This window comes from Podarcis erhardii (genome assembly GCF_964252035.2).
Source record: "Podarcis erhardii genome assembly, chromosome: 3".
NCBI classification, from domain to species: Eukaryota; Metazoa; Chordata; class Lepidosauria; order Squamata; family Lacertidae; genus Podarcis; species Podarcis erhardii.
In genome coordinates, this window is record NC_138507.1 from 79,372,119 (window position 1) to 79,393,604 (window position 21,486).

Here is a 21,486-nt window from a genome sequence, read left to right on the forward strand (position 1 = left end):
TAAATTTCCTCCTTCCTGTAGGTCTCTAATTGTCTGGGGGCTTCCTAATATTGGTATAGGCTGTTGTCAGGAGCCTGGATGATGGAACAGATGGAGTTTGGGTTTCATTTATAATGACAGGTCTCATGCCCTCCTGTTTTACATAAATTAATTTAAAACATCGTAATCCCATGAACATAAAGCACCAAAGGATTAATATGCACAAAGCTCTACCAAAAGTAGAAACAATTCAAGTTAGCAAGTCATATAGTATTTTAAAAGTTAATTTTAAAAAAATCAAACATGAAGTGAGGCATAACTTACGTGAAACTTGCATCTTCCTGATGTTGGTTGGTGTTACCAAATGCTCTGTGTTTAAAGAGGAAACAATGAGTGTGTGCTGAATATTGATGAACTTAATCCCTTTGAGGATTACCATTATTTGTACCCCCTTGGAATACAAATGGCTTATTTCTGAATGGTCATTGAGACCAGTACACTGAATAATCTGTAGCATCATTAACCTTTAACAATTTCTGCAAAGAATTTGTGTGTCTGTATGTTGCAGTTTTTTATATTAAAATATATATTGAACTGTGTTGCTGAATTGTGTGAGAGTTTTTAAAAGACTGTATAAAATAATATAGTATTTGCACAATCGAAATGTTGTGGCAATATTTGCACTATTAAAAAGCAGAACATTTTTCTTTTCAAAGATTAAAAGCTGCGAGTGTCTTTTGTGAAAAGTTATTATGGAATTTGAGGTTTAATTCCCCCCCTACTTCTCTCTCTCTCTCTCTCTCTCCCTCCTTTCCTACCCCCTGTCCAATTCCAGGAATTAATCCTTTGAAAGGCTGGAATTAAAGCATTTTGCAATGCAGAGGACTCTGACAGTGGAGAAGAAAGTTCCTGTTGCTGAGGAATCACTATTTATATCTACCAAAGAGAGCCAGGACTGTAGCAGACTCAGTCTGAAAAGGCAACGGTGCCACAAGCTACCATTGGAAGGAGCTGTCTGCATCTCTCGGTGCTCTACTGAGCATGTCCCTGAGGAGCCCTGTGCTAGCAGCACATTATGCAAAAAGGCAGCTCCTGCAGCTGGGAGAGAGGCAGAGCAAGCCTTTGCTCCGCTTGCATCACCGCCTCTTGAAAACAAACCTGGATTACTCGAGAGGTCCTCGCTGCCAGGCCAGCTGAATGAAGACGAGCGGCATGGCTTGATTCCTGACGCTGCACGATTGCTAAACAACATGGGGAACCAAGATGGGAAGCTGAAAAGGAATGCAGGTGATGTGCATGAAGGAGGCGAGGATGCTTCTGGGCCCAGGGATGCAGAAGGCACAAAGAAGGGAGCAGGGAGCAAAAAGGGACTGGGGAGGTACGGCAAAGGGAATGAATCCGGCAAAAAAAAGGGGAAGTCAGAGTCTCGGGCATCTGTGTTTTCCAATCTAAGGATCAGAAAAAATCTGTCCAAGGCTAAAGATGGAAACAGCAGCTCGAGAGAGGATGTTTTAGAAAGCCAGGCCTCACAAACAGGGGAGCTAGACAGCGCTCATTCGATTCTCACCAAAACTCCTGATATAAGCATTTCTGCAGATGAAGGGGGTCTCTCGGACACAGATGTGGATCATTTTGAAAATACAAATGAAAATCGTCCAGCTGCTGCCGACCCGCAGGATGGACAAAGGACCAGCTCCGGCTCCGATACGGACATATACAGTTTCCATTCAGCCACCGAACAAGAGGATTTGCTTTCTGATATCCAGCAGGCTATTAGACTGCAACTGCAGCAGCAGCAGCAGGGGGCAATTAACATTGGAACGGAGCAGCATGGCACCAAAACAATGGACCTACACATGGCTAATTCTCAAGCAACCCCCTTAGGTTTTGAAAGGTTTCTTTCACTAAGCAGCGACAAAGACAGCAGTCCAGATACTGAACAGCCTGTCTCAGCGAAATCGGAAATTACAGAATATATTGCCACCTGCGATACCGAAAGTGAAGCGAAAGAAGCGACAAACGTAATGGGGCATTCCTGCAGCAGTGTATTCAGTATGCAGGAAGAGCACGGGCAATTGCCAGAGGAGCAGGACCAACCTGCTCACGAACTGAAAGATTTACCCCCTTTAAATGCTGCAGTGACAGAGAATGGGGCTGTACTAGGCAGTTCTGTGTTTAATTTTCCATCCCCAGCTGGCGATTCAGAGGCTAAAGGAATAGCTGTTGAATTTTCAGGTTCAAAAAGAGAGGATGATATTGTAAATACAGGCCATGATCAGGTTGGTGGAGCCAAAGACAGGAAGCAGAGTGTGTCAGCCAGCAGAGAGGCGCTGGATGATGGGCTTTCTTCTGAATTGAAAAATGGTACTTTTTCCTCTGAGGATCTCTCAAGCAGTCCTGTGCGTAGTTCCAAATGTTTTAAGCCCTATCCCCTCATCAATCCCTGCTACATCAAAACCACCACTAGGCAGCTGAGTTCCCCAAATCACTCACCTTGTCTCTCCCCATCCCAGAGCCCACTCTTTAAAAGGAGACGTGAGTCCTCTCAGCGGAAAGAGAGTGCGCCAACCAAGAAGCAGAGGTCGGCCAGTTTGGCAGGTTCATTTAGTCGATCAGCAGACTGGACAGATGAGATTTCAGATCACAGAGCTGAAATAGCTCAAAAGTCAGGCTCGGCAGATTTCTTGGAATACCGGCGGAGTAGAGATGGTTTTCAAGGCGAAAGAGTGCATTTTAATCACTCGAGAAAGTCGTCAGGGACACCAGCTTCTTCTGATGCCTTCCCCAATGTGTTTAGAGGTGAGTGACATTGGTAAACTATGGTAACCCTTGCTGTGACCTCGGGTCTGAAAAGTAGGTGGCTAGTGTACGGTAATTAACATGCCCTATCTACCGGTATCTTGGTTTGATTTCAATTGATATTTAAAGTGAGTTTGCAAACTCTACAACTTTTTATGCATACAAGTTCTGTGGTCTCAGTGGATATGTCTGCAGCACTTGTTTAAAGTACTTGTTTTGAATTTTGCTTTATTCAGCATACCCATCAGGCAACTGATAAAGTGTCTTATAAATAAACAGTGAGCTCTGTGTATACAGCCCAGCAGACATTATATTTTGGGGAGCATTGTGTGTGCCTACTGCATCTGTTGCTCATCATTATTTGTTAGTATTTATTTTATTTATAAAAATATTTATATACTGCTATATCACAAAAATATATCAAAGCTGATAGATGTGCAAAGGGCTTTACAGTCCTGGGAGGGATTTATTTCACTTTCACAACTCTCGCAGTAATTGTAAGTCATACATTAAATTGCAAGTCAAATTTTATGAATATGAACCCTTGATTAAATATGACTTGCACATGGTCACCATTGAGTCATGGCGACTGAATCCAGGTTTGCCTGATAGAAGCTCAACACTCTTGTCACTAGGCTATGCTGGCCCTTGGTTGATAATCTGCATAAATAATGTTCATGTAAATAAGGCATACCATGGATAGGTATTTGCACAGGGCTAGTCACTGACACCATGGCTGCCTTGGGGTTTAAAGAGCTGAGATCTCCCTAGTTCAGTGGTACAGAAGTCTGCAACACTTGACCCAAAGGATGCGTCTGGTGTCCTAGAGTTTGTCCCTTGGCCTGGGTGGCCCATTACCGCTACTGCTTAAAAGCCATCTGCTTTTGAGCAGGTTATTCCAGTGTGTGTGTGTGTGTGTGTTTACTGTTGGGCCAGATGTTCTGTACTTCTTCATTCAACCACAGTGACTGTTAGGCGCCATGAAGACACATTGAAGAATAATATGTAAGGCATCAGAGGTAAACTTTGAAAGGTATCTTCAAAGTTTGGTTTAGCTTCATGGATGACCTCAATTTTTCTTAAAACTTCTAATATCATTATCAGAAATATTGGGTTGGATCCAGTATACATAGAAGGTCTGGGAAGGGAGAGCTGGGTCTGGAAGAATTGCTATATTCAAATCCTGTTTGAATTTAGCATTGCTCCTTTGAAAAAGAAAACCTATTCCAGGTGCTTTGTTCTTAAATTACAATGGGAAGAAAAGAAACTACATCAATTTCTTGGCCAGGGTAGTCAACCATTCAGGAAGCATGTTGGGAGGTTAGGAGGGTTTCAGTCCTGTGAATCAACAGCCTCTGCTGGTGTGACCCTCACATGCCCCCGTTTCCCACTCTCCATATTTGGATAGAGAGAAATTGTGAGGTCTCTCTCCTTCCTTGGAGGGGAAAATTATTTTAAAATCTGGTCTTTGGGATGTCACAGGCCATTCCCATTGAAGTAATGAGATTTCACTAAGGTCACATGTACACCACACTTTTAAAGTACAAACCTTCCCCGAAGAATGTTTGGTTAACTCCTTATAGAGCTACAATTCCCAACACCCTTAACAAACTATTTTATTATATTATTTCTGCAGAAAGCAAATAATATGAATCAAGTGCATGTTTTGTAGAGCAGTTGTGAAAGTTAATGAAAGTGGAACAGTTTGGAGTACTGCATATAAAAATGATTTGAGTGTTTTCTTCTATTCTGAAGTGTTAAGCAGACTCACTGGTTTCTAAGTATTATTATGCTATTAATATACTTGCATGTATTATTAATTGCCGAAGGAAATAACTTTGTTGATTGTAGTCTTTTAACCAAAGTTGCTAATTCACACTGCAATCCAGAATTCATTTAAGACAGTGATATAATTCCCATGGATTTAATGGTGTTGTATAGTTGAGAGAGTATTAGACTGGCTCAAATCTTTATTCAGTATTAAAGTTCATTGGGTGAAGTTGTGACTTCTCACTCCAGATGAACCTTATATGCTATGGAAAAGATCAGGCAGGATAATCCTATGTATGCTGCCTTGAAGTCCATAGAGAAAGTATGAAATAGAAATGTGATGAATCCAGTTTGCACTCTGAACTATGCTCAGAAGCCCACTTCAGGTGGTGTAAGTACCATTGATTCAGGACTTGACATTTGTATAATGGTGAACGATGCAATTCCTTGAAAGTTCTTACTGAAGATTTGCTTACTGTAAAATAGTCACATAAGTAATAAGAATACTGCTCTAGAAACTGTGGGGATCTATTGAAAATAAGTTTGCACTGTCTGCTATAGTGGTTCATTCAATTGCATGATACAGATCATGGATCTGGGTAATCCTGTTGGCATCCGTCTGTCTCAAGAGACCATGGAGTGTGCCTCCAGGGATGAAGTCAAATTGCTGTGCTAGCAGCACCAAAGTGACCTACCCTAGCCTAAGCAGTGTGTATGGAGGTCCTGGGTTACTGAGATGACAAGACCACCCCCTTCACCTTGCTGGTGTGGTTCATACGTTCGGCACCAGCTTGGCTGCAGGAGTTGCCAGAAGGAAGCGTACAAGGCGCCATCCAATTGTCTTAGGGACTCCACTCTGGATTTGTATAGGGTTCACTCTTTAGCCTTTTCTTCTCCCAAAGTTATCCTGCAAGGCAGTGGAGGTTTAGCATCAGAGTTTTCCTTCTCCAAGATGGGCTACCTTCCCAGGTTGATGAGCTCCATCTGCCCCTCACTTCCTCTACAGCACATGCAGAAACTGCCTTCTTGATGGCTGGACACACTAATGGTCTTGTCTGCTCAATCCTCCAAAGCCCGTCTTTGCATGCAGGGGAAGTCTTTAACTCACCGAAGGTTTGAGACACATTGGCTACCCTCACCTGGTTTAGCTGACCAGTCAAAAACATTTTTCAGGATGTGGCCCTTGTTGCATGCTGACAGCTTCTAGGAGCCACAGGTGAGAGCCGAGTGCAGGGTGGGGACCAAAGGTGGACAGACTACCCCAGAAGGAGGATGGCATTTCCCCCACCAGAGGTACTACTGTTCCCCTAACACCCCACCATACGAGTGAGTACAAGCAGTGCTTTTTTCTGGGGGGATGCAGTATACGCATATCCCTAAATATTTTGTGAATCTAAGTTTAGCCTCACTGAGTGGCAGTATTTCAATATGAGTGGGAAAATGAGAGTACCCCCTAAACATTTTTTTTTTAAGGAAAAAAGCACTGAGTACTAAGTAATCGTATGAGTTCTCATGTGTGCAACAGGGTACTTTATTTTGACCGCAAGAGACGAGGAAAGTTATGAAGCTACCTGAGGCCATTGGTCCAACTAGTTCAGGAACTCTCTGGGATTTAAGCAGGAGACATTCCTAGTCTTACCTGGTAATGGCAGGAATTCAACCTGTGACTTCCAGAGTGAAAGCTGTCCACTGACCCTCTGCATGATTCATTTGATCTAGTGAAATATTGTTGCTTCCCAATCAAGTAATACTGTTTTATTTATTTGTCTGCATTTTCTGTGGTTGAATGATTCAGTCACTCCCAACACAGGAGACAAACCTGCCCTTGGATGAGACTGTCTGTATGATCTGTGCGCTGGTAGCTTTCATGGGCTTGCCTTATTCCAGCCCTGAACCACATGCACAAGAGAGACTCGTGCAGTAACAAGGGGAAACAGGGCAGTTGGTTCTCATGTGCAACGGTTATGTCTGCTTCTAGTTTTAACTTGGAAAATGGTGCCCCAAATATTTATTCATCCTTCCACATGCTATACAAAGTAAACTCAATTAAAATGATCATTGGGCTTGCTCAGATGTCATCTTGGCAGAGGTGTGTGTGTGTGTGCAGGGAGGACTGTCGCTTCTGTACAGTGGTACCTCGAGTTAAGTACTTAATTTGTTCTGGAGGTCTGTTCTTAACATGAAACTGTTCTTAACCTGAAGCACCACTTTAGCTAATGGGGCCTCCCGCTGCTGCCATGCCGCCGGAGCACAATTTCTGTTCTCATCCAGAAGCAAAGTTCTTAACCTGAAGCACTATTTCTGGGTTAGCGGAGTCTGTAACCTAAAGCGTATGTAACCTGAAGCGTATGTAACCCGAGGTACCACTGTATAAGATTTATAGGGAGGACTATTGCCTCTGTACAAAATTAACCCTCTTTCTCACATAAAAAGGCTTTGGTCTTCTAAATAGTGCCTCTAACAGTTATGCACTGTATTTTTGTTTTTGCTTTTAAAAAAAATTCTGCTGCCTTGTTAGCTTTTGTTGTGATAAAACCTATGAACTCAGGCTTCTATTCCATGAATGCATCTCTTTCAGTATCTTAACACACTTTTGTTTTCCTTTATGCCTTGTTTTCCTGTTATTATCTTACTGTAATTGTGAAATAAGCAGGTTTTCCTTTGCAGTACTAGATGCCGTGTACCCAGTGGTAAATAGTTGTCACCTTTTTTCTTTCTTTCTTTCTGCCCACATATGCCAGCTGTCTTTGAAATTCAGAGACTGATTAAATCTTTCAGTTTATGCAGTACTCTTCACATTACAGAGTTGGAGCAGAAGCAGCTACTGAAAACAAGCTGGTGTTTGCCTGTGAGAGTTCAGAAAAGTGAACAATAGAGCGCAAAAAAAGAAAGACCTCAACATTCAATTGCTGTTTGGGGTAAACTAGCCATAAATATTTTTAAAGCAGAAGAAAATTGTTCCCAGTGTGGTAGGACACCACTTGGTACATTTAATAGATTTATCATCATAATTATCATCATTACGTCATACTTTTAGCAGTCTTTTATACTTCCTAGATGGTTTTAAGGCTACCAGTAAGTTTATGCTGAAGAGAGAGGACTTCAGACTACTGCAAACATAAGAAACTGCATTGTACTGTTTGCCCCCAGACCTAGGAAGAAGACTTGGAAGACAGCAAACTAGTGGAAATGTTACCTTTCTTAAAGTATATAACAATACAATTTGTGGAATAAAAGCCAATTTAGCAGAACAGCCCTAAATACTAGCCAAACCCAGCCCCTCCCCATTGGGCATTCCCTCCCACAGGAGTGCCAGCTTGGCCCCACAACCGTGAATGTCTGGGGCAGTGGGTGCCATGCAGCATGCATGGCCCTGGTGCTGAAATTTGTGGGTGCCCATCCCCTTGATGGGGAATTTTGTTGGTGCCTGGGCACCCAGGGAGCTGGCACCTATGCCCACCCAGGTGACCCAAACATCTCCTCTCCTAGGAGAGACCAACTCAAGTCTTTTCCAGTGTGTCTTCCAAGGTGGGGCATGCTCATCTCCATTAAGGGAAGGAAGGCTGCTTTCTGTTTAGCCCAGAATTTCCTTTTCTGCTTGGTAGCCTTTTCCACAATATCAGAGCTCTTTTCCACAATATCAGAGCCTGATTATCTTAAATGGATTCAACCTGGGGACCTATCACATGGAAACTCTGTGCTCTACCTCTGAGCTATGGTCCCTTCTCTCAGCTATAAGGGCCACAAAACATCTAAGGCAGAGTTTTTGAGCTTTCTCTCTTAGTTAACAACGGGAACCCTCTACTTTGCTGTCTTTGTGGCCTGCAGAATGGCAAGTCAGGTGCTAAGGATGCTTTTATCAGAGGGACTAAGTGGAAAGTATTCCTGTTTGAATGGGCTGCAGCTGCAGAGCATGAGCCAGAGCTTCCCATTTTCCGCAGATGAGTATGGCTCCTCATTGTTTGCTGTGTTTATTTTAGAAGGTTAAATTTTCTTGGAAGGATTTGTATCCTGAAAGGTGGGATATAAATAATAATTATGATTTGCATGCCCACAGTGCGCATCTCCACTGTTGTGGTTGTTATAGTCAATAGGTAATCTGAAGCATTTCTGTTCAGTTTAGCTGTTCCCTGGGGCTTTTAGCTCTGATCTTAGTAACAGCAGGCAGTGAACAAATAGCTGGCCTAGTTTACAGTGCTGTATAGTTGGGCTTTTTGCCATGTCATTATTTTTTTTTAGTAGTCCACGTGTTCTTTTCTGGTTGAGGATTTTCTGATACATGACGTAAATGGTAATGAGCAACTGCAATCACAAAGTTTTCCTATATAATCCACTGCAGTAAACTTCGTAAGGAATGTTCAGATGAGCTGTAAGCAGCACCAAGGTATTATAAAAAGATCTTGGCTATTTTAGGAAGGAAACACGCAATGCTGCTGTGCTAAAATAATATCTTCTGTTTCGGCTTTGAAGCAGGGCCCTGTGAATCCTTTGGCTTGTGTGGAGTTACTCTCTCAACCAAAATTAAGAGGTGTGAGTGTTAGTCAAATGTTGGGATGACTCTTGCTTCTTTGTGACTAGATACTATGTCGCAGTGGTAAGATCTAAATGGGAGAATGAGAAATCAGATGGGCTGGAAGGATTGTGTCAGAAAACACACCAATAGCACGTATCCTTAGGGGGATGACAGCTCTGATTTGGTAGCATCTACATGGCCAGCCACTGCCTCTTAACCTGACTTGCCTCACAGGTTTGCTGTGAGGATTAAATGAAGAGGAAAAACCATGTTCCACCACCTTGAGCTCCCTGGAGATAAAGGTGGGCTTATAAATGCATTGAATTGATGGATAAAATAATGATTTTCTCATCTCATGGAATATGAAGTATGAGCATCCACAAAGGGACAAGAATAGCTATCACCTTCTCAGGAAAGTTGATGATACAGAGTTAAGGGAGTGGTGTAGGAAAGGCATTCAAGTTGGGAAGATTACTTCCTTTTGTTCAAATGATGTGGAATAAAATAAAGGGAGTGGAGTTGAAATTTGGGTGGGCAGCAGTGTATAATTTGTGGGGCATTCCCCCCTCCCTCCAAGCTGGGATTGCTTATAAAAAGATATTGAAAGACAGGTGTTTGTGTGCAGAGGAGCACTTCCCCTTTAATAGGATACCCCATTCCCTTGGAGGGGCAGCCAAAGGCTTACAACCTCCCCTCCAACCATGACTAAGTAAGTGTCCAAACAACTACAACCCTGTGCAGTTATGACAAAGGTAGGGGTGTGTGTGTGTGTGTGTGTGTGTGTGTGTGTGTGTGTTGGGTGTTGGGTGTGTGTGAAAACCCAGAACCACCCCTTTTACCTTTGCTGTTTCTCAACCCAGGGGAAAATTGGTTGTTTCAGTTTCCAAGAGAGTGGGATTTGCTCCCACTCAGCTTTTGGTTTCACATGGTCTAAAATAATCAAACCAGAATATCGACAAGAAAGCCAAAGAACATATATCAAGTTAAGAAATTTCACCATTCTGTGGAAGAGAATTCAAACATTAATTTGAATTGTGTCTACATTGTATGTCATTGAAGCTGCATAAGAGCTGTTTCCACATAACTTTTTAACACAACAGAAGTAGCATGCTGGAAAGGAACTCGATAATTTATATAGTTCTTCAAAACAGTGCTGTGGAACAGGAGCAACAGAGAATGGCTTTCCCCCCCTTTTGTTTCTGCCCTGATTCATATGTTACTAGTAGCTATTGACTGGTGATTAAGGAAACAAATAACCTTTGGTTCCACCTCCATGTTTCAAAGAATGTGTCAGCCAGGCATCTGCATTCCAGCACCTAATCATGCAATTTCTTTATATAATGTGCTTATTAGGCATTAAATATTGCTTAAAAGGAAGTCCCATTCTCAACTGAGCAAGTATTGAACATTATTATACTACTGCACATTCCTTTACCCTTATTTATTAATTATATTTATCAATTATCAGCATGAGGTACTGTATAATGCAATATCAAACACTGAAATGGAAGAAAAAACCTCAAACAATTTATAGTAAAGCAATCTAATAGCAACATCCCTAAATGGCAGTAAGTTCCTCGTTTAGTTTCATTTGGGGGAGAGATCACTCAAGACTTGTGGCATTTATGTAATGTTTTGATTAATTTACAAACAAGCAAATATCTTCACTTCTTCTTATTATTATTCTACAAATCTACTCCCACGCACCTAGTGGCAGAACTAAGTTTGAGAGTGTGTGTCTTAAAAGCAGCGGCTCAGTCCAACTAGTTTTATCTTGAGGTCTCATTATTTAACTTGTGTAAGGTTAGCAAAACTATGCAAATTTTAAATAGTAACTTTTCATTTATATTTCAATACTTTATATTAAACAATATATAACCCTCTCCCCCCCCAAACACACACTACAGTGGTCTCTGGAATGGCTCATATATTTTTGTTGACTATTAGTTTGTCTTGCCTCTTGGCCCTGGGTGCTTAAATGCTGAATGAGGGCCTATAAAGACACACTATTTGACATAAGTGTGTTGGGTGCCTCATATCAGAATAAGTCACCTCCCTCTACTTGATGGCTTTTACATTCTAGTGGCTTCTCACATTCTAATCCCTCAAGAAACATCTCTGACTATTTTCTACCATCCCTGGACAGCTTACTTGTGATCTCCATAGTAGAAGCTGCGGCCCGGCAAGCAGACTTGTTCACTGGCTAATAGTGACTATTGACCATAATCCTCCTCTTTCTAAAGCCTTTACATCAATCAGTAACCTTACAACAATACATCTCTAAAAAATAAATATTGAAAACCTAAGGAAAGGTTTTCAAATCCAGATACAGGGAACTGAATGAGCCTGGAGGTGTTCCATGCTCCTTGAGCATGTGTAAAGCCTCATCTTACGTTTTTCTTAAAGTAGGGTTGACATTGCCAGGAATCGGCCGGTGTAAACAGTGTCTGGGCAGAAATCATTGAAATGTCCAAGGAAATCTGGACATATGGTGCTTCAGGTTAAGAACAGTTTCAGGTTAAGAACGGAGCTCCAGAACGAATTAAGTACTTAACCCGAGGTACCACTGTATGGCAACCCTACTTAAAGTGGATGGTGGATGGTAGGAGTGCCTACTCCTTCACCAACTGAGGACTGTTGTTTCTGTTAACATGTGAACTGGAGCTATGTTAAAAGGGGTGGAGGCTGAAAACTTTTGCTTTTTAGTTGAAAGATGGAAATTCAAGTTCTCTGAAGCAGCCAGGCACCTCTGCTTTTTGTCTTCCCTCTCTCCTGTTACAGTCCTGCAGACAATTGTAGTTTAAGGAGGTCAAATTCTTCCTTTTTCAGTTATTATTAGAAGATGCCACTTGTACTATAGTTTTAGGTGAGGTGCTGTAGATAGGACATTTCAGTTTCTTATAGTTTGCATCACGTATGAAATCTTTGATCAAAAGCGATAGCCTGCTTAATCAGAACAGTTTTTTGTAAATATTGCTTGAATTACCTCTCGGTTGCCTTTATATTTAGAGCTATTGATGTAGCCAAGGATCAATGTTTGTATTCAGTTTGTCTCTTGTGATGAATGCCCTCTGTTCTGGGGCAAAGTGGTGTAACTAACCGCACATACGTAAAAAGACAAAGTTGGCAAGTCAATTGCTGCTATTTTTATCCCTTAGTAATCAGACTGTAAAATCTGATGTTGAGCGTTAGTTTCCCAAGCTTCCACTGGCAACTCCTTCTGCTTGGTTCCCCTGCCCCTAGCAACGCCTTTGTTGCTAACTTGCTACTCAGTTTAAGATGCTGCTTTGACTTCAACTATCATAGGCCCATGTGTTCTGAAAGCTCTATACAGTGCTTATTTGAGCTTGAACAATCTATGTCTGTTAAAGTAAAGAATCCCAGTATACAACTAGAGAAGTGAAGCTGAAAGGAAATACAGAGAAATAATTTAGTAGATAGCAATTTTGCTGAGGTTGAAATCATTGTAATTGCTTTTCGTCTTGCCCGTAAAAGGAATGTGATGCATAGGAGGGCTGCTTCATGCAAGACATTTTTCAGCTGAGTGCAGACATAAACATAATAGTCACAGGCATTGCACTGATTACCATCATGCAGCTTTACCCTTTAAATTCACAGAAGTGGTACCCATAAAAATACTGCTTCATCACCACCATGTGTATTTTAAAGTGAAAGTCATGCTTTAACAACATATGTGATGCTCATGCGTTCTGTACTGAGAAATGTGTACCAAAATAAAAATTCTGAAAGAAGCAGCCCTGAGATATAAGCTTAAAATACCTACAAAAGTGTAGCAGAGCTTGCTAGCTTTTCCCTACAAAAAACCAGATGTTTCCATAGGGCCGGACCAGCCATTAAACAGATGACACATTTGTCCTTTAAGTGGGTGCAGAGCAACTAGCTTCAGAATGACTGTGACTGCTGTCTGTACCTACCATGTGGAGGGAGATATCAAAGTAAGACACACATGTTACTAACTGAGTCACCTGTGGAGGGGCTAGCAGGCAAATTGTTCCTGCAAGTAAAAAGGCACAAGTAAAGGGTTGCGTTTAACTTTCTCTCTAGTTCACATTTAAATCAGAAACGGATAAAGTAATTAATTGGTTTGAGTGGTATCAAGCTGACATTCTTTGGAAACTTTTACATAAATGCTGCCATTCTTATGGGATTGGCAAAAAGTCAAAAATGTTCCATCTCAGCCAAGCTACCAAAATTGCATACTAACTCTGTGAACAGAATTGCATGGAGGAATTCCAGTTTGTTTACTATGAAAATAAAGTTGTGTGTCTCTGAACTGCAGCCAAAATATATGAGTGAATTTTGGGTGGGAATGTATATTTCTCTTCTTCTCTCCCTGCCACCACTATCAGAATTGCATCCTGAGTTTGCTATTGTTCAACACATCCAGCTTCTCTTTTAACTTCATTCAAATTCGGCATTTCTGCTTGAATAAACATATTGTGATAGATGGTTGCAAAGCAGCAAGGAAGAAAAGCTAGCTTTGAGGCTTCTGCAAGGCGCTTTCCCCTAAGTACTGAATTTTCTATCACAACAGCCAGTTCCAAAAAGATGGGATGCTTTATAACTGAGCATCTATAAAGTGAGGTGACTAGCTCAGCTGACAGGTGTTAGTGTTGGGGAGCAGAAGTAAGGTGTTAGAAGGAAAAGAGCTGCATGTGCCTTGTGGCCCTATGAACTGGCCTATTGCCTTCAAGTGAAGTAGGGACACTGTCACCATTGTTGATGTAAGATTCAGCTGATGTTTCTGTGCAGGAAACTGGTGGGGTATGGTGGGGGCAGGGAGGCTACCATATTATTTGGGAAATATCTTATGTTTGTCCTTCTGAGAAACAGATCTTCAGTAAATAGCAGAAATGTGTTGAACCTCTTAGCACCTCCCCTTAATTTACACAGCCTTTGGGATTTCTACACGTTCAGATCCATTGTGATATACTCAGTTTATAGAGCTGGTGCTATAGGAGGATTTTTATTTCCACTTGTTACATAACCAGCCTGTGCACAAAACAGCCACTCTATTGGGAGCAGCCCTAAGGAAACACCTGCCCTCACACAGAGTTCAAACTCTTCATCTCTCTTTAAAAAAAGAAACGACAACCCCAAAATTTGGACAGTGAAGTGAGACTAGACCAATGAAAGGCTAGGCAATGGAGGATTATGTGAAGCCCCTTGCAGCAGAGAAATTCAGCAAAATTAGTTCTCAAATCCATGACAACACTGTGTGATATAATAAGTCCATCTGCAGTGCATCATAAGCCTGCTTTCATGTCATCTTTAAAACATGCAGGGATATGTGGCAGTATAGAATCATGAAAAAAAAAGGTAACTTAAGGCTCTACGTGCATTCTGCGTGGGGCTACCTTTGAAGGTGACTTGGAAGCTACAACTAATCCAGAATGCGGCAGCTAGACTGGTGACTGGGTGTGGCCACCAATACAATATAACACTGCTCCTGAAAGACTTACATTGGCTCTTGGTACATTTCCAAGCACAATTCAAAGTGTTGGTCCTGACCTTTAAAGCCCTAAATGGCCTTGGCGCAGTATACCTGAAGGAGCCTCTCCACCCCCATCATTCAGCCCAGACACTGAGGTCTAGTTCTGAGGGACTTCTGGTGGTTCCCTCACTGCAAGAAGTGAGATTACAGGGAACCAGGCAGAGGGCCTTCTCGGTAGTGGTGCCCACCCTATGGAACGCCCCCCCCATCAGATGTCAAGGAAATAAACAACTATCTGACTTTTAGAAGACATCTGAAGGCAACCCAGTTTAGGGAAGTTTTTAATGACTGATGTTTTACAATTTTTTATGTGCTGTAAGTCTCCCAGAGTGGCTGGGGAAACTCAGCCAAATGGGTGGGGTATAAATGATAAAAATGTTATTATTAAGGCTCATCCACACTAATTGTCCTTTGCACTTTCTAGCTGCAGGTCCACACTTTTCTGGTCTGTGTCCAAGTGCTCCCTGCCCCACTGCTTTTTCATGCTTTTGACACTCCGCGGAAAGCTTGAATTATCATTTGTTTAGATTCAGTATTAAAGAGCTGGCTTTCCTGGGTAAAGTGGCAGGGCACAAAATAAGGGGGGGGGGGGGCTTAGACATGGACCAGGAAAGTGGAGACCTAGAAAGTGTTCCTAGAAAGTGTGGTGCAAAAGGTAAGTGTGGATGAGCCCTTATTTTTCAGTACCTCCTTTAAAAATGTTGACGCTCTGGTTCCTGATCTTTTGCACCCGAATACTTCTTTGCTGTTTTCATCAACAAACCATGATCCCGTATATCTGCCTTCATATTGTGCTATGGGGCATGTTGGGCAATGACCATTTATTAAACAATAAAAAATATGTTGGTTCAAGGGGGAAAACATAGGTATTAAAGGAGAATTCCCTGGATGCCAAGATCCAGGTTTGGGACAAGTACTCTTTGGCGAGAGAGCCCCAAGAGAGATTTAAAATCACAAAATATTCAGCAAAGTAAAGTGTGGAAATATGGGCTGTTAACCTTTTAAAATATGCCTTTCTGAGTTCAGTCGAAAGTTCCCCTCTTTCCCCAGCATAAGGAAATACAGTGGTACCTCGGGTTAAGAACTTAATTCGTTCCAGAGGTCCATTCTTAACCTGAAACTGTTCTTAACCTGAGGTACCACTTTAGCTAATGTGGCCTCCCACTGCCGCTGCACCGCCACTGCACGATTTCTGTTCTCATCCTGAAGCAAAGTTCTTAACCCGAGTTACAATTTCTGGGTTAGTGGAGTCTGTACCCTGAAGCGTATGTAACCCGAGGTACAACTGTACCACACATTTTGCAAGTTAAAAATGGTTTACTTACAAACTCTCCAAAGGTCAGATTCATGTGCTTCAGAAAAGTTGCACAGGCAGTAAAACTTAGTTTAGTTCCAGTGTAGTGAGAGTTCCTAAGGAACTCGAGAGCCTGCTAAGAGCCATGTGCCTGGAAGAAGCAGCTCAGAACTCCTCTCATGTTGAAGTTCACATGTAGACTGGAGGAGGACAAAGCCTTGATTACCTAGTTCCTCCCAATGTGAGCTGGCAGGACAGCTTAGTCTATGGCCTTACCCTCTTCATGTATTAATTAGACTTAAACATGTTGGTTGTCCCACAAAATGTCAATCTCCTAAACCATATTGACATTGTGAGTGGTATTCAGTGATCAACTCAGAGTAGACCCAATGAAATTAATATAAATGACTACCTGAAATTTGTTATTTCTAATGTGTCTACTCTGAACAAAAAAAAAAAAAATCCTTCCAGTAGCACCTTAAAGACCAACTAAGTTAGTTCTAGGTATGAGCTTTCGTGTGCATGCACACTTCTTCAGATACCAGAAGTGTACATGCACACGAAAGCTCATACCTAGAACTAACTTAGTTGGTCTTTAAGGTGCTACTGGAAGGAATTTTTTTATTTTGTTTTGACTATGGCAGACCAACACGGCTACCTATCTGTAACTGTGTCTACTCTGGTTAGGACTTAGTTATTTCCTCATTCTCCCGGTCCTTTCATCATCAAAACTTGGCATCTCCCTTCTTACCAGAATCCTATGCCTCAGAAAAAGGCTTTTGATCCATGGTAGAGTATGTGCTTTTTATGCATGCAGCCTGAGCTTCCCTAGAATCTCCAGCTAAAGGAATGGTTAGGAGGAGTACCTAGGAAGATGCTTTCTTGTGTCTATATTCAAATGGACCATTAGTTCTAAAGCGGCTCTTGTCTGTATGACAACAGCTTTCAACCTTTGCAATGTATTTTTTGCCTATATGGGTCTCTATGTCCTATGGTCTCTTATGCCCCCTTCTGGAAGTTTGTAGGAGGGTTATTTAGTCTTTTAAAATAGCAACACCACAAAGCCATACATGACAACACACATCATTCAGTAATGTTGAGTTGAACTACTCTGAAACGCTAGGGGTGGTCAGAGGAACTTGGATCACCCTGCAAGATTTTGCAAGAGTATCCCAGAGTGGGCACACTGAACGGCCCTTGCCCCAGCCCCCCAAAGTAAGGCAGAGGACTTAAAAGCTCTTTCTGTGTCAGGTAACCCCAAGCAGCCCCAGCGCAAAAGGAGCTGTTAAGCTCTCTGCCTTGCTTGGATTTAGCTTTCACAATTCCAACCCGCCTGCCTTCAACTGCATATGGTTGAAATTGCACAAATTAAATGTGTATAAGATGTGATCGTACCGTATTTTGGCTCAATTGAAAGTGATTGCTTTAATTCTTCAGCATCAATATGAAACCAGTTCACATGACTCCAAAAAGAGTTGTAGCATTTTGGACTGACTGAGAGGAATAACATTGTCAAGCTGCTCATTTCATGACTTGTTTCAGATTATTACTTATATCATCTTGCAGTTTGCCTCTCATTAGGGAGAATTTCCTCAAGCATAAGCAACAATAAATTGTGGTGATTCATTCCAAGCTGATTAACTGTACCAGACATTCAGAATATCAAGAATTATCATGGTAAATAATACCAGCAAGCATCCAACTCTTAAACCTAATGCTCAAAAGAGCTACCTCTTCAGAGGTAAGACTACGATTTACCTCACTCCTGTGGTAAACACATCCATATTTTTTAAGTATTTAAAAATACTTTTAAAAGGATATTTATTAAAATATTTTTAAAAGGATCTAGGAGTCTTGGTTGACCACAAACTTGACATGAGCCAGCAGTGTGACGCAGCAGCTAAAAAAGCCAATGCAATTCTGGGCTGCATCAATAGGAGTATAGCATCTAGATCAAGGGAAGTAATAGCGCCACTGTATTCTGCTCTGGTCAGACCTCACCTGGAGTACTGTGTCCAGTTCTGGGCACCACAGTTCAAGAAGGACACTGACAAACTGGAACGTGTCCAGAGGAGGGCAACCAAAATGGTCAAAGGCCTGGAAACGATGCCTTATGAGGAACGGCTAAGGGAGCTGAGCATGTTTAGCCTGGAGAAGAGGAGGTTAAGGGGTGATATGATAGCCATGTTCAAATATATAAAAGGATGTCACATAGAGGAGGGAGAAAGGTTGTTTTCTGCTGCTCCAGAGAAGCGGACACGGAGCAATGGTTCCAAGCTACAAGAAAAAAGATTCCACCTAAACATTAGGAAGAACTTCCTGACAGTAAGAGCTGTTCGACAGTGGAATTTGCTGCCAAGGAGTGTGGTGGAGTCTCCTCCTTTGGAGGTCTTTAAGCAGAGGCTTGACAACCATATGTCAGGAGTGCTCTGATGGTGTTTCCTGCTTGGCAGGGGGTTGGACTCGATGGCCCTTGTGGTCTCTTCCAACTCTATGATTCTATGATTCTATGATTCTAAGTGTTCTGAAACAGTTAAAATATTCAAAAAATTTTTTAGTTAAAACATTATTTCATCCAGCTATCTCAGGGCTGCCTTTATTGACATAAAGCCCTATAAAGGTTGAAACTAGGACTATGCGAAACCTTCCCAGCATTTTCACAAGTATGTCCACCTTGCCCCCAGAGTGTTCCTGCACGTTTGTAGATTCAGGTAGGTAGCCGTGTTTGGAACACTTATCCAAAATGGTGGATGTGAAATTGCCATGATGGTATGGTTTTCTTTGCTTTCCTAGATCAGTTTGTGCTTGGTAAACCATGCAGGACAGTACATTGATTCTTAAAGATAATCTTGCAAATTGGCACAGACAATTTAAGGAGTATTCTCCCCACACTAAATATTTCCCTCCAGGCCATGGTCCCTCCATTCTCTTGAAGGCAAAATTTGGTGGAAAATCTGTGAATCAGCAACCCTGGTGTATTTTAATGTCTCACTGAACTAGAGGTAAAGCATTGTTCACTTTTGAGATTCCAGAATGGCTAATAAAAATTTAGTACACTATGAAACAATAACAGCTAATATATAATGTTGTTGTTGTTGTTTAGTCGTGTCTGACTCTTTGTGACCCCATGGACCAGAGCACGCCAGGCACTCCTGTCTTCCACTACCTCCCACAGTTTGGTCAAACTCATGCTGGTAGCTTCGAGAACACTGTCCAACCATCTTGTCCTCTGTCATCCCCTTCTCCTTGTGCCCTCCATCTTTCCCAACATCAGGGTCTTTTCCAGGGAGTCTTCTCTCCTCATGAGGTGGCCAAAGTACTGGAGCCTCAGCTCCAGTATATAATAGCAATATATAATAGCAAGATTTATTGACATGTTGTGTCAAGAGGAGAGCAAATGATTGAGTGCCTTTTTAAAGCAGCAAAACAGAAACTTCCCTTCTTCCTCTATGCTGCCATGCCACCATGGCCATTGTGACCAAGCCAAGGTCCTTCCACAGAGCATCCAATAGGCCTTCTGGGTGGTTCCCTGAACCTGCTATATTTCTAAGAGGCACCTGAGAACCAGTTTATAGAAGCTGCCCTGCCAAGCTGAAGGGTGTACACTGGTTGGAGTAATGCTTTTGCAAGGAAGCATCTTTTTGCCTTCACTTTGATTGTGACTTCCAACCACTAAAATGGTTGTTCTGTTCAAATGGGTTGTTGGATTGTTACCATTTATTTAACATTTAACATTGATTTTTGCAGGTCGAACTCTGCTGGAAAAGCTATCCAGCCAGCAGGACAATGCACCTCAAGAAGAAGCAGAGAAGCTTTGCTCTTGGATCATTGCAATGGGTCTGCTGCTCCCCTTCAGCGATTGCTTCAGAGAGCCATGTAGCCAGAACACACAACAAAGTGCACCAACTTTTGATGTAAGTCACATTCTTGGGAATATCTATCAGAGACTTTAATGATAGTTCACAATGGCTTGACCCTCTGTGGCAGGATTGGGTGTGGCCCATTTCCCCTTGTGGCACCCTGGCTCTGGAACTCTCACTCCAAGGAAGCTTGTCCTTTTAGCACAAGAAGAAAAGTAGTATATAAATGCTTAAAATAAATACTGGTGCAAACTAAATCCCTGATCTGCCTTGCTGGAAAAGATCTGGATGAGCTGGATATGTAGTTCAACCTAGCCCTGCCAGGCTTTGTTGGTCTCCAGTGACAGGGAAAGTCCATGGCTGATGGGGGAGAGGCCTTCCTCCAAGGAGACCCCAATGTGCTTCTCCCAGTGTTCCTGCACAAATAGTAGTAGTCAGCAGAAACCTCCAAAATGGGACAAGAAGGGGGCTAGCATAGGGTTCACTGGATCCTGAGCTAATCTTGATGCCATCACATGGTGACAGTGGGCCCAGTACAGGATTTGGTGGGTCAAATAGGCCATTTTTCCTGCCCTGCCCATCATTTTCCATCCTGGCCAGTGCAAGTGTTGGGGGCAGTGGATGCAGCAGTGACTATGCTCTATTAAACCCCACCACTGCCAGCCATTTGGTGTGAATTACAGTCTTAATATGTCAACGTAAGGCATTACAGACCCAGCGGGAGAGAGCCCCTAGAAGCACAGTTTAAACTCACAAAAGACAAGCAGTATAAAATGGGAATATAAGCTGTTAAACCTTTTCATATCTTGTTTAGTTTGCATACAGCATCCCCCCCCCGTTTTCTACCCCTCATTCAATGAACAGACCACACACTGCTAAGTAAATTTATAGTTCTTTACTTACAGATTCAAAGGTCTTCTTCCTACATTTATCCAAGCAACAGCAAGAACACAGGCAGAATACTTTTGGGTAGAAAGTACAAAAAGATAGCTTCAAACATGTGCTCTAATCTTGGAGCTTGCTTAGACATGTCCTCCCTATTGCATGGAGAGGGGGAATAGGAAGAGAAGGCTTCGCTTCCTCTCTTATCCTAAAACTTTCAGGCTTTTGTGTATTATGTGAGGTTAGAAAAATATTTTCCAAGTATAAGCCTAAAGGTAGCAAGGGACCCTCTGCAGTTGCTCCAACTGGGGCAATCAACTCTATTAATTGGGGCAGACTGTGGGAGAAACTTTGAAGCAAGGTTGCATTCTGGCTCCCACTCTTTTTAGCTTTTATATTAATGATCTGGTGCCATATTTAGGCAATGCAAACTCCCCCTCTCCAGTAATTAGGAACAGAAGGTCTTAATATTGTTGTAGGCAGATGATTTAGTACTCTCTCTTTCATGATTGTCTCTCAAAAATCTCTTGGAGTTGTTCGCCACATACTGTATACAGAAAAATCTATCTATAAATTACTCCAAGTGTAATCAAGATTGTGGTTTTTGGCAAACACAGTTCTAGGTATAAATGATGCTTAGATCAGCAAGCATTCTCATGTACCGTATTTTTCGCTCTATAACACGCACCCAACCATAACACGCACGTAGTTTTTAGAGGAGGAAAACAAGGAAAAAAATATTCTAAACAAAACAGTGGATGTATGAGTTTTGTGGTTCATGCTGTGGCCACAGACATGTGATCTGACAGTGAGTTTGGAGTAGCCCAATGTAAAAATCCTGATGATCCATGTGGATCCATGCTTTGTAACTACG

The 21,486-nt window shown here is 42.0% G+C and overlaps 1 protein-coding gene and 1 long non-coding RNA gene across 2 annotated transcripts in view; one reads left to right on the forward strand and one right to left on the reverse strand.

The window, feature by feature from the left end:
- LOC309338892 overlaps nt 1–21,486 on the reverse strand; it is a 92,632-nt gene that overhangs the window by 63,710 nt on the left and 7,436 nt on the right. The window contains exons 2-3 of the long non-coding RNA XR_014155093.1: nt 20,634–20,767; nt 15,902–15,986 (exon numbers count right to left, since the gene is read on the reverse strand). This is a non-coding gene — a long non-coding RNA (uncharacterized lncRNA). The remainder of the gene's footprint in view (nt 1–15,901; nt 15,987–20,633; nt 20,768–21,486) is intronic.
- Nucleotides 840–21,486, forward strand: part of FMN2 (formin 2) — a 158,069-nt gene continuing 137,422 nt past the window's right edge. Inside the window, exons 1-2 of the mRNA XM_081856331.1 lie at nt 840–2,778; nt 19,618–19,784. Of these exons, the coding sequence (XP_081712457.1) occupies nt 855–2,778; nt 19,618–19,784 (2,091 nt within the window). The 5' untranslated portion in view covers nt 840–854. The remainder of the gene's footprint in view (nt 2,779–19,617; nt 19,785–21,486) is intronic.